The sequence below is a fragment of the Taudactylus pleione genome, unplaced genomic scaffold, assembly GCF_031769625.1.
Source record: "Taudactylus pleione unplaced genomic scaffold, aTauple2 ptg000116l, whole genome shotgun sequence".
Lineage (NCBI taxonomy): Eukaryota > Metazoa > Chordata > Amphibia > Anura > Myobatrachidae > Taudactylus > Taudactylus pleione.
Window position 1 is genome coordinate 4051647 of NW_028284518.1, and position 14476 is coordinate 4066122.

At 41.9% G+C, this 14476-nt stretch overlaps 1 protein-coding gene across 1 annotated transcript in view; it reads right to left on the minus strand.

Annotated features, from left to right (window-relative positions):
• Positions 1-14476, minus strand: part of HIVEP1 (HIVEP zinc finger 1) — a 176750-nt gene that overhangs the window by 152172 nt on the left and 10102 nt on the right. Inside the window, exon 2 of the mRNA XM_088471630.1 lies at positions 474-506. Coding sequence (XP_088327756.1) covers positions 474-506 — 33 coding nt within the window. The remainder of the gene's footprint in view (positions 1-473; positions 507-14476) is intronic.

Genomic DNA, 14476 nt, shown 5'->3' on the forward strand with positions numbered 1-14476 from the left:
CGCTACACCGGGGCCACCCCCTGCCTGACGCAAGCAGCAGCCAGAACCTGGGAGTCAGCCAGGGCGACACAAATGTCAGCAGCCACAACAAGTCCCCTTCCCTCCACCCCTCTCTCTCTCTCTCTGCGACCTGAACTCCAGCCACTCTGGTCTGCTGCATGGCCTGCCGCTACAGCAAGAAACTCTCATGCACACTTTATATTATGAAGCTTACACCCAGAATGTCTTGTTGTGCACCTCCGTGCTATGTAGCACTACGTGCACATATGGAACATAGCCACATAGTTATTGTACCTGTAAGAGAACCAGTAAACCTTTAAAAACAACAACTTTAATTTATACAGCTCCCACATTTTATATATGTACTCTCAGAGCCGTAACTAGACTTTTTGGTGCCCTGTGCCAGAGAGAGCATTGGACATAAGATAGTGCACCTGAAAACTATGTCCCAGCAATGCAGCGGCTTTTCTTACCTTGTAGCGCCTCTGGTGATTCAGCGTTGTCTTCTGGGTCCGGTGGTCATTTGATCCAGTGGCAGTGAGTGCACTACCCCATCCCTAAAATCCTAACCCTCATCTTGTAGCCCATCCCATACTGTTGACATTCTGTAGATGTCGACATGTTCCATGTTGACATTTCAAAAGGTCAACATTATGACTGTTGACATAGTGACTGCATCCCAAGCAAAATGGCTTCCATCTTTGACAGAATAGTGAGGCGGGCCAGCTCCTACTAGAATGATCATCGTGAAAATCCTCCTGCTGTTCTGGTCTTTAGGCAAGAAGTTTGGCCTACGGGGATCATAGTGACAACAGTGCAGGACTTCATTGATAGACTTCTGCTGTGTTTGACGATAGCTGCGTGATAAACAGAGCAATCACCATCCACACCACATTAATTTTAGTCTAAAGACAGATGGGGTAGCATTGCAAACCTGGTCAACCAAGCAAGGGATGAAACTATTATTTTTGTCACCCGGGGCAAGGCAGTAATTAACTAAAGATACCCTTTGAAAGCATCTGCTGCCGTACCTCCCAAATTTTTAGTTTGGGGAATTGGGACAAAAGTGTGCATGAGAATGAGGTGTGGTCACGTATTCATGTCGCCATGCAAAGCATCTCTTAAATGCATCTGCTCACTGGTGAGTAGGGCATACCTTACAGCCTGTCTGATATATACGAGGGTTGTTCAAAAAGTAATGCCTAAATAGTCATAACTCTAAAATAATACGCAACATTTATTTGAAACTTTGTCAGTTTGTAGTCTAATATGTCTGCTAGCTATATATATTTTTGTTTAGGTAGTCCAAGAAATACCATGGAATCCAAGATGAAACAAAAAGCCATCATTGAATTTCTGGAAAAAAAAGGCTGCGGTGCTACAAAAATCCACAGAAGACCGAAAAAAGTGTTTGGTGAGCATACAATTGATTATAGCAATGTCAGAAGGTGGATGAAGTTTTTTCAATCAGGAGAATCGCCCATGTGCGACAAACCTTGTGGTGGCAGACCATCAACTGCAGTGACAGCAGAGAACCAACACAAAGTCGATGCCATGATTCATAAAGACCGTCGTGTGACCATCAGAGATATCAGTGATGAACTCGCCATGGCACTGTAGAAACACTAATCAATGATTTGGGATATCGTAAAGTGTGTGCTAAATGGGTTCTAAAGCAATTCACCAGAGATCATAAGGCCGAGAGGGTGATCAACTTTGAAGCCAACCCTGAGACGTTTTTGGAAAATGTCATTACAGGAGATGAGACTTGGGTATTCCTTTATGACCCAGAAACAAAGGCCCAATCAAAACAATGGAAACACCCAAGTTCACCTAGGCCAAAAAAGTTCAAATCACAGCGATTTGTAAACAAAGTTATGGCCACATTCTTCTGGGATTGCCGAGGTGTTATTCTCATCGATTACTTGGAACCAAACCAATCAATCAACAGTGATCGATACATTAGTACACTTAAGAAGCTGAAAGAAGCCATACGCAAAAAAAGGTCAACAATTCCACTGTCAAATGTCATCAAACACCACGACAATGCCAGAGCTCACACTTCGATCTCAACATCTGTGACCATTGCCAAAATGGGGTGGGCAATAATGCCACATCCACCATAGAGTCCTGATTTAGCCCCTTCTGACTTTCATCTGTTTGGCCCTCTCAAATACTGTCTCCAGGGGTCAACATTTTGAAGACATAGAGGTTGTTAATCGTCATACGTTCCTAGGTCAAACACCAACCACTGGAATGTTTCCAAAGTGGATTCACAGCTTGGGTTGAGAGGTGGAGAAAATGTTTACTAAATGCTCACAACTAATATTTTATTATAGATACAGATTTGAAAATTTGCAGTAAAATACTTTGAAGTCTTAGTAACAGAATGACTCTACTCAAAATATTCACCATCTGCGGCCATTGCCAAAATGGGGTGGGCAAATATATGGTGAACATTTTGAGTAGAGTCATTCTGTTTCTAAGACTTCAAAGTATTTTACTGCAAATTTTCAAATCTGTATCTATAATAAAATTTTAGTTGTGAGCATTTAGGCATTACTTTTGAACAACCCTCGTGGTTGTCTTTGTCAGGACAGAGACAAAGCTCTCAAAGCGGAACTGTCCCATATAAATATGGAGTTAGGTGGTATATGCTAGCTCAGAGGTTCCCAAATGCGGTCCTCAAGGCACCCTAACAGTCCAGGTTTTAAGGATATCAATGCTTGACCACAGGTGACTTAATTAGTACCTCAGTCAATTTGATTTTACCACCTGTGCCATGGATCTCTCTAAAATCGGAAGTGTTGGGGTGCCTTGAGGACAGAGTTTGGGTACCTAAACGCCTTCAATTCATTAGGATCCCTTTTTCAATGCACCTTCTTGATCAATCACAACTCTTGGCCTATACCAAATAGCCTACCTCATTACACACCATCCCTTCTGCTAGTTTTGTTTATCTGTATTTTGTGGCACGTTAATTGATCCTAAGAATCCCAACACCTGATCACAAGTATACCCTTTAAAACCATCTGCTGTACCATGTAGCTCATTACATGCACTCTCAGAGCCTTGCATATGTAGGTACGGGTTGAGTATGAAATACCGGCATTTGGGATGCAGTCTGTCAATAGACAGACAGCGGCATCCCGAAGCTGACAATCCCGACAGGAGAACAGTAAGTACTGTAACCCTGCCCTGTTCACCCCCTAGCCCTAACCCTCCTTTCCTGTATCCTAACACTAACCCTCCCAATTAGTACCTAACCCTCCCCCCAGTGGTGCCTTACCCCAACTGTCCACAGCCTAACCCTCCCCCCCAGTTCTGCATTCCGGCACCAGGATTTTGGCAGCCAGCATCCCGGCTGTAGGTTTATTAACTACATCCCGTAGGTACTACTGGCAGTTCAAATCCCGACAGCGGCAGCCCAACAAGGATGAAAATCCTGATCGTCCTAAGGTAAGTATTCACTAACCTATTCTACCCCCTAACCTCCCCCATAAGCGCCTAACCCTAATCCCCCCTCTAAGAGCCTAAACCTAACCCCCCCCTTCCCCGCCACCTAAACCTAAGTCCCCTGGGGGGTGCCTAACCCTAAGTCCCCCCCGGCAGGAACCCTAAACCTAACCCTCTCTCAACCCTGCGGCTGTCCGCGCCCGTTGCCCGGCTTACCTTCGATCGGTAAGCCATGTGTCGTTCTCCCGGCGTAGGGAAAGTGACAGGTGTCGGGATTATACAGTCGGGAAGCCAGCGGTCGGGATTCCGTCCATCGGCTTCCCGACTGTTTCCTCTACTGGTCTAGATAAAACAGGTGCAAAATGCTAGCCAAACATTTGCCTTATAACTATTTCATACTTTTTTTTAACCACCATTCACTAAATAAGAAGTTTTTCTTAATATATGCAATGAGCATGCATTCAGAAATTAGAACAGAGACCTAGAAGACATTGTTACAACTGACATTACTCATCTTCGCCAAATTATTTCATTATTGCTAATAAACATTATAGATTACTTAATAGAGGCTGCCATATTTTATTTTAAGCAAGTATAGATTGTTCCATTTGAACATAGGTATAACACAAGGAAAACAAGCATTATGTGCGAGATTTTGGCAGAATTAATGATAGCAACAAATTCTTCTCTCAGTATAAATAAACCCTATTTTAGTGTAATTATTTCCTAAAACCATTCACATGTGACTGAACAAATTATGACAGCACTGAGCCTTCTAGTGGAACAACAACAGATCAACAACAGCTGTTGGAAGATTCTTTTTGGACCTCCCTCCTCTTGCAGCATATGCAGCAATGCAAATACTGTGAAGCTTTATTTCAACCTAAATCAGTGCTGTGTCTGCCGTAAATTAATTATCTTTTCAGATTATTGCAAGCAAAATAATAGAACTAAAAAAATACCTGCTCTAGCTAAGGCAACCGCCTCAACTACTCTGCTGGTAATCTGGCACCACACACAATCACCTATTATTCCTAGGCTTATCATTTCCCTTTAATCCGGGACACACATGAATTACACAGATCCTGTGGCTGGCTAAATTCAAGCCTGGATTTCACCTGGTTTTAACCAGCCATGGAACCTGTGTATTCCACTATCCCTGGTAAACTGTAATATTCAGTCTGGTCGATCTTCCTATGTTATTTTAGGATCAATAATGCTGACCTCCCCTTCAAGCACTTTGAAGTTTTGTATATGGCCAGAACGACCGCTCCAAAATGCCAATTGCAGTCATTCTGGGGTGCACAAAGGGCCAATGTTGGCAGTCATAGACCGTCAACATCACAGCTCCTCTCTATGGTGTCGTGGGGCAGAGAAAACGAAAATGCTACGATAAAGGAGAGCCCGATTACGGAAATGAAAAATTTGCGTGCCTCTGGTGATGGTCGCATTGCATGCGACACTACCAGGCAAATGGTTAAATGTTGCATACAGCATTTACTGAAGTGAATGCAAGGGGGATCAGTGGAGTCAGGTGTAAGTGCTGCTTACTTAGTAAAGACTTACGGTGCATACACACGGTAAGATTTTTCTTCAGATCTGAACGATAACGATTTCAAAAATCGTTCATATCTGAAGGAAAATCTGACATCTGATCTGGTTGCAGTCAGTTTTGGCCGATTTCAGTCATTTTAATGCAGTCAAAAATCGTTCAAATCGTTGGTCACATCGTTCAATTGTTCATCTGACACATCTGACCGTGTGTATGCTCCATTAAGCTACATACACACACAACGATTTTGTTACCAACGATTTTATGAACCATTTTCTGTCAGATTATCTGTCAGATTTTTTAAAGTGTAATGAACGATTATTTGAACTACAAACGATTTTTGTAACTTCCCTTAATGAAAATCGTTCAGTTGGTCAGTCAGAATGAACTACAAACGGGAATGCACATGAACGATAATAGTTCATCGTTATAACTCAGAAACTGAACAATTTTTTCAACAATTGAACGATAATGACGTCGTTATAGTTAAATCGTTCAAAAAATCATTACGTGGGGCCGTATCCAATTTGGATCGAAAACCCGTTATCGGCGATACTTTATCGCCGATGACGTCATTTTCGCTATTCTCACTTATCCCTGTATTCAATTTGGATGACTTTTCACAGGTGCGGAAAGTCAGCGAAAAAGTATCCCCATTGAATAGGTGGCGAGAACAAGTGCAGAATTGGGGTAAAGACTTCTAAAAACCAAGTACACCCCTTGGACAGGCCCCTAAAGGTATTCTGTGCCAAAAAATAAAAAAAAATACCACAGGACACCCCAAAAAAAGTACTTTTATTTTGGGGGTGAAAAATAAATTGCGGGACACTTTTAAACTAGAGAAATAGACTCCAGGGGGGTCCCCAATTATGCCCCCAATATTTTTTTTTTATTGCAGGTGTTTGCGGCAGGTGGATTTTTTTACGATTTTACAAGTTCACTTTAGCCACTTAAAAATATGCTTGCACCCATTTTCATATACCCCAAATTTGAAGGGACTAGTTATTTTTCCCAAAAAAAGTTGCTAAATGCTATTCTTCACCACTATCTCAAAGGTGCAAAAAAGCACCTATTGAGACCTTATAAAACCCCAAATACCTTAAGCAGTGCAATTCGGGGGTACTCATAGTGATCCTCCATGTCAGACCATCTTTTGGGGGTGTCAGGCTGATTTCTCCAAAAAGGACAGGACTTTTCGCAGATTACCTTTTCGCCGGGTCCCGTTTTCACTGATTCCAAATTGAAAACGGGGACGCACGCGATAACTTTTCACCTGCAAAAACTCAGATGACGGTGAAAAGTCCGGCAAAGGACTTTTCACCTCAAATTGAATATGGCCCTAAAACAGAGAACTAGAAGGGGTATTTTTAAATATTTAAATGCACAAGGACTGGCTTGGTACACATTTACTTATATTGAAAGATAGTTTGAATAATTTTGTAAACACTATGTAGTACTTAGCAAAAAGAACAACCTTTAAGCGCTATACGATAAACATTTGTCATAATACAGTGGCACATGACGTTAAAAAAAAAAAGTATCCCTGTTCAAACATACTACAGGTTGAGTCTCCCATATCCAAAATGCTTGGGACCAGGGGTATTTTGGATAACTGTATATTCCGTATTTTGGAATATTTGCATACCATAATGAAATATCTTGTGAATGGGACCCAAATATACACACAGAATGCATGTATGTGTTATATACACCTTATACACACAGCCTGCAGGTCATTTTATACAATATTTTTAATAATTTGTGCCTTAGACAAAGTTTGTGTACATTGAACCATCAAAATCAAAGGTTTCATTATCTTAGTCATGCCAAAATAATTCCGTATTTTGGAATATTTGGAAATGGGAGACTCAAACTAATATTTGATATCCCAAAATAAAAAACCTTAATCACCTGTTACTTTAATTAAAAACCTGGACGTGAATCCGGAGATGCTGAAGAAAATTCATTTCAGAATAGTACTATCACTTAGTAAAAGATAGTAGCTAAGTCCCCAACCCTGCCCTCATTATGCCTGCAAGGACTTCTCTTACTGCCCTGTGGGAAAGGGGAGGGGTAAGGTGAAGGCCCAAATGTGGAAGTAGGCAGTGTCTTTTCACTTTGCAGCGAGGAACACAGAGGATTCATAGGTGATAAGGCACAGAAGTTGGGTAAGGCATATGTTCAGAATGTCGACATGACAATGTCATTGTGAATGTTGACAGACAGAATGTCAACAGACGATTTTAGGGTTAGGCTGCGATTAGGGTAAGCTAATAAATCTATGGAAACCCACATGGTGGACCATGCCAACTGTAGACATTCACAATGTGGACTTTCAGTCCATGGTCCTATTCGGGCGTGATATGTATTACCGCATGGCCGGCGGTTCAAATCCTGACAGCGGCTGCCTGACAAAGGAGGAAATCCCGATCGTCCTAAAGGTAAGTATAAACTAATCTAATTCTGCCCCCTAACCCTCCTTTAGGGTGCCTAACCCTAACCTCCCCCCCTGTGCCTAACCCTAACCCCCCCCTTCCCTGCTGCCTAAACCTAAATCCCCCGTGAGCCCTAAACCTAACCCGCCCCCAGCAGCTGTCCACTGTGGCGCCCAGCATCACTTCGATCGGCTTCCAGACTACATCCCTCCTATTCTGGTGTCAACATTCTAAATGTCAACTTTGTTCAATCGGTTCTGGTAAGCTTGCCCAACCAAATCCTGATAATATTATGATTTTAGTGTTTCTAATACAAAATTATGATTTCTTTAATATGCAAATATACATGCATTTAAGTACTGTTGCACCTATTTTGTGTGATTGTGTGCCCAATGGGAAATGCCTTTGCCTGCTTACTGTTTTGCCCATTGATTTCTGTATTCTAAACAGTAAAATCACAACAAGATCAGAAATTGGCAATACAAATCTAACTAGAAACATTTAGGATTCAGTTTATGTAATTTGGAATGCACTGCCAAAATCTACAAAAATATATATGCTAGAGGATTTCAATATTTCCCACACTGCATTTGGTATTAGTCTATATAGCAATATACTTCAGTGACTGCAGAATTGCTACAGTAATATGCTTGATTCGGAACATAAATTAAAAATTTGATTTTGTTTTGCAGACAAGATCATCTAACACAACACTGCAGGGAATGTTTAGTTGCACAAAAAGAAACAAACGAAAAAAACACACATTTTACGCCACCATAAAGGTGGCAGTAATAGAATACCAACTTTATCATTAGATGCACAGTTTTTTCCACATTTATTGCAGAAGCACTTTAAATAGGTGAAGGTGAGCAAAAACTGAAAATGTTAAAAATTGTAGCAATTATGGTCTCAATAAAGTCTCCATAATTTTATGTACGAGTATAAAGAACGATCAAAAGGGAAGTATTTCAAATAGTCCAAATATTGGACAGGGGGGATTACTTTTGAGCACAAATGAATTTTCTGTCACTGCAATCATCCAGAAAATAGTGTGCAAGGAGATTGCAGATTCTAACATTAATAGGCAGCACTGTACTAAAAACATGCACCTCCATGATCATTTCCTCTCCATTTAATTAAACTGTGAGCCTAAAAGGTCTAATATTAAGCAAATAATGACCATTCCCAATAAAGAGAACATGTTTAAGATCTTTTTTTTCCTTCAAGGGACTTCTTATTTGCTACCAGTACTATTATTTAAATTATTTTATTTTTCCATTTAACGCTACTGCAATAAATACAAATGTGAGGACACATCGTTTATATAAGAGGTATGAAATGTATGGTACTGCAACTGCATTGAAACTACACATAGCAGCATGCCCTGCTACAATTTTTGCATGCCCTTACAGCAAGTAGCAGGGCATGCTGAGATGTGTAGTTCCGCAGAAGCTGGATTGCTACACGTTGCCTACCCCTGGTTTATATTGGCAAAATAACTGCTTGACATGAGGTGTTATTGGTGACAAAATATGCTTCTTTCCTAAGCCAGTGTATATAATGTCTAAAAGAAGCTTTTGTAGCCAAACATATAGCTATAAGGTGTCCATGCACTCAACAGAATGTACATATTTGTTATTCAATCTGCTAGGCTTTGTTTGTCTGTATTTTGGCGTCCTAATTAATCCCAACAATCACCACTCCAGATATTTTCTGATGACATATTTAGTTTGTTAATTTGCTTTTTGCTTAAACTCCCAATATTGAGTAAAACCAAAGCAGTATTGCCAAACTTAGTGTATTCAGGAAGTCCTTTGTCTGATAAATTGTATAATCAGACAATCGGGCACAGATCCTTATTGGCAATTAACATCTAAATATATGAAAAAAAAAATCAGAAAGCACATACTGTAAACAAGAAAAGTATTCCAAACATTTTTATTTGCATAGTGTGGTGTAGTTGGTGGAATCTACCGGTACTAGACTGCCATCACACTAGTTATTGATTCCATGGACCTTAGAACGGTAAAGGTCTCCCAGCAGTACCAGGTGGGTTTGGGAGTGCAGCAGCAGGACCCATGGCACTGCATCCCCCAAATCTGTCTCCAAACTTTATATAGCCATAAGAGTTGGCACTAAACGCCCAGGAAAAAGCACTGGAATAATCTTTGGGAGGGGGCTCTAAAGATTAGATCTGCTAGACGAGACTCGTTGTCACCAGGGTCAATCCATCCCTCTATACATTGCATTGAGCCAGCAGTTCTTCATCATTGTTCCCATAGCAGTTCTTAGCCATACTAAATGGTCACAAAAGTATTGCATCAGAGCCACCAGCAAAAAATTAACAAAGAAGCTTGAATGGTACAGATACTGGTGAAGACGACAAATTAAATTATCTTCCTACAACCAGGGACACACAGATTATAAGCAGTCAGCACTCAAAGTGGGTTATGTATTATGCTCTGAGATGAAGGAACTGGTGTGATTTCGGCAAGTTAGCTGCTAAATTAAAGCGGTAGTCAGTTATAAGGCTGGTCTTGCCTTCATCTTGGAACCTTTTACATATCCCACAAAATCTACATTGCCGCAGCACCTATAGGAGTGTTCATTTATGACTAGTTGCTCATAACTAGCAAAATCTCATATACTATAGTGTATAAGATTGTGTTGGCATAGTAAGCCTATCCTGTCACTCATAGCAACAGCAAGAATAGTATTATATGAAGTATGGATAGGTTTTCCCTTACAATGTTTATTAGTCATTGTTTGCTATAAATATGGTACCTTTTAAAAATCTGCTTATAAATGTATTAAGCTATTTTCCCGAGTGGCCTCCCTTAAATCAGCCTGATCTATGGGTCTGCCTTATGGTGTCTCATGGCTTCCCATTGAACAGTTTGCCTATCTGTAAAATTAGGATGACTTGGAGGAAACCCATACAAACACGGGAAGAATATACAAACTCCACACAGTTAGGGCTGAAGTGGGATTTGAACCTAAGATCTCAGTGCTTTGAGTCAGTAATGCTAACCAATACACCATCTGTGCTGCCCTAATAATTTTAATTTACTCATTCATTTTGTTACAATAAGAAATGACAAATTGCAAATCTAGATTGAGTTCAGATAATCTCTGTAGTAAATCTCATGGAGGATTTCAATGCTATGACTTTCTAAACTACTATTATGCAGCTCACTTGAACCATATGCTGGCATGGTCTGAGCATGAGGGAGGGGGCAGCAGTTTCTCAAATTGATGGAGTCTCATATCACCATAGTGATTGTTTCTTGGATTCCAGGCATCCCTGTTCTCTCATACTGGACTATCATGCTCACAGTGGTGTGTTGGAAAGAGCTAGCCTTAGACAATTTCCCTGCATCTGCCCTCTCATCTCTCCCCTGACAATTCACCCCTGGTTCTGCCATGTGATCAATGAGATCTTAGACTAGGGAGGGGACCCATTGCATTGGTCATCTGATGGTGGTACGACATACTGTCGTCTTTTTTTCTGATTTACCTGGGCAACTAGGTCTTTCTGGACCTACTGCCAGGTTAAACACTACAGTGTTCTCCCCAGGCTGTTTTCTGCGGGCGCATCGCCCGGCAGAAACAGCCTACCGCCCGGCACTTTCCTCCACCGACCCCTGCTGTGGAACGCTGGCCTCTGAAGTGACCGGAGGCTAAAGAAGCCTCCGATCACTTCAGAGGCAAGCGTTCCCAGTGATGCACTCCGCGGGTGAAGTCATGACATCAGCCGCGATGTGAGGAGCCTGCCCCGCGCAACGGGAGTGGGAGCGCCAGCGGCAAGCAAGTAAAGGTAAGTTCTGGGCTGGGACCAGGGCCAGGACCAGTCTGGGGGCACTGCCTAAGGGGCACTATTTAAGCCTGGGGGCACTGCCTAAGGGGCACTATTTAAACCTGGGGGCACTGCATAAGGGACACTATTTCAGCCTGGGGATACTGCATAAGGGGCCAGTCTGGGGGCACCATTTAAGCCTGGGGGCACTAAATAAAGGGACCAGTCTGGGGGCGCTACATAGGGGCACTACTTCAGCCTGGGGGCACTGCAAAAGGGCAAAGCATAAAGGGGAAAACTACAGGGGGCACTGTATAAAGGGCACAAATACAGGGGGCACTGCATAATGGGCACTTTTGACTGAGAGCCAGTGGGGGAGCAGCCTGAGACTTGTCGGGCTGGATTGGTAAGGGAGATACCCCTTTTCCCGGCGCGCACATAATTGCGAAGGCCCCCAACTGGCTATTTTTTGATGCCACCCGGCTGGAAAAAATTTCTGGGGAGAACACTGCACTATTTGCAGTCAATAGCTGAAGACTATCAGTGATGAGATCAGGCCTGACCACCTTCGAGACCTGGTGTACCACTGTGGTTCCTATTAGTCACTCTATATTGTTACATTACAAAGTATTGGTGGAGCATCAGTACCTTGCTCTCCAAAGCTTTGTTTGGTTATGAAAGCAAGATTGTAGCCGTAATTTTGATTATGCTAAATGGATCAAGATCTTCCAATACACCCACGCTAGTTCACAAAGTTCTTGTTATTGAAATTCCCGATAAATTATTGTCTATTTGGTATAGATGTTCTACCATCTTGCACAAAATGTTACCTAGTGCCCCAAACACCTTTCCACATATGGTGGGAGTGTACCAGGAGTACTGCTTTTTGGTAAATAGTGTTTGAGATTTTGAAAAAAGTTTTGGGTTCAGGTACAAGGACACTCTTTAAATTTTGGCCTTTCAATTATATTCAGATGCCTATTTCAAAGTACAGAAAAAACAAACAAATTTTTTAAACCACTCCTGGAAGCCCACTGTTTCTCCCCCGATTAGCGAATGGTTGGGTAGAATTGATCTGTATATGGAGATAGGAGGTATTACCCTGTCTGCCATGGACAGGCATGTGGAATTTACTTCCACTTGGTTTTACTGAGTGGAATTTAAGGAGTCTGAAGACTGTAAGCGACTTTGTTCGTTTGTTTTGTTTCTCTCCTGGATGGAGGTCAACATGACAGTGCAAGAGCAGTAGATAGGCAGTTTGTAGGGGCAACATGGGGAAACTAGTAGTAAGTGGGGTGCATAATGGACGTTTTGTTAATAGTTGAGTGAGAACCCAGAGTTTCCTGAGGTTCAGGGCATATTTTCCAAAAGGTTCAGGGCATATTTGTCAATAATGGGGTTTCAGACCAGATAATTGTCATTTCTTATCGCAGCTATTTAAAATGAAAATACTGCTTGGTGCAGTCCGGTTCCGGAAGACGCAGAGAAAATGGCTGCACATGGAGGCGGATCAGATGGACCTCCCTCCTCCGCCTTTTGCCACATGGGCAGACTCCAGTTTTTGGTTTGTGCCCCCTAATAAGCTACCCTCAGGTAGGCTGTAATGGTATCAAATTAAGGCTGTGGCTTCCCGGGACAGGGATCTTTAAAAGTGCAATATTTTGGGACCATTGGAGCAGGCTGTTGCCATATAGGGGCAATATCAAGCTACTGGTGCTGTAACCCCACTCTATGGACACACTGAGTCCCATAAGGGGGCTAAGATAAATACTAAATAAAAGGAGTAAATACTAAATAAAACAAAAGAGTTGAAACAAACAAAAGCCTCCTAACATCTTTGTGAACGGAGTTGGAAGTGGAGATGTTAGGGTTTAAGAGGGAGGGGAGTTTCAGCCTCAATAGAATTATTTAGTACCTACTCCTCAGCCTTTCCACTTGTTTCCAGTGTCCCCCAGATAGGATGAAAGAGGAAAACATAAGTTGCTTTAGTAACTTCCAATATTAAGAAATATTGATTTCACTTTTTTGTGAGAAATAAAAATATAACTACATATGTGCCCTTGCTCATCTAACCTCAATACGCAGCGCTATATGCCTGGCGTGAGTGAGCCATCAGGTCCCGTGCAACTCTGCAACGTCTTTTTCTGCCGACTATGACACACCAGGAAACTGCTGATTAATTTGATGTGTGACATTTGTATATCTGTGTGCGACAGACTGTAAACAGAATTTGGTGTGGAAAAAAACTGTGATAACTGCATCGTGGTACTTCTCATGCTGATTGAAAAACTAGGTTGCACACAGATATACAAGTGTCACATATTAAATTAATCAGCCCAGTCTCCTGATGCATCCTAGTTGTATCGCATTGCAACTTAAGCTGGCCACACACATAGCGATATTTTACCCGATCTGGTCGATTCCGACACATTGGAACGACAGATCGTGTAAAATATGGCCAAATCCTGAGTAAATCGTGAGTCCCCGCTCACGATCACGCTGCGATGCGCGTCCCCGCTTGTCACACATCGCATCGTCAGATCGGCCGTGCAGTAGGGCAGATCTGATTATCTAGGACGCGATGCACTGTGAAAGTCTGGATGCAGGAGAGATCGTTTGAAGATTGGACACCAAATTGTGTGCAGATCATGTGGAGATCGTGTGCAGAGCTGCCGGGGAGAGTTTCAAGGGAAATCGTACACACTGGCTGATCGTGTGCAGATCGCTGTGTGTGTGGGCACCTTTAGACGCATTTTTTGCAAAACAAAAGTGCCTGGCCCGCTAAGAGGGACTGTTTGACGTGACTGCAGTCAAGACGAGTGAGGACACATCTGTAGCAGCTGAAATCAAGTTTGGCTCATCACATACATTATCATATATTGCTTTATTTGTTTGGAAAGTACCTAGAGATCATGCATTAAGTCATAGTGAAACAGTTAGCAAGTTTCTCCTTTCAGTCAGCTGTGTCAGATAACCGAAAGTAAAGTTTAGTAGGAAGTTCAGGGCCTATTCAGTTCTTAAATAAACAGGCGTGTGACTACAGCTACAGAACAGCAAAGCATTGGAAGGTTTAGAGAGCCATCTTTACAGATTCTGCCTAGTTATGGCCAAAGAGCTTCAAAATATAAGCACACCAATGCATTTTCTAAATTGGTTAAAGTGGTTTTCTTTAACATTTTTTTTTTCCTTTCAATATAATGAATTTATCCCACAAACCCTGAACAAGCAGAACTATGA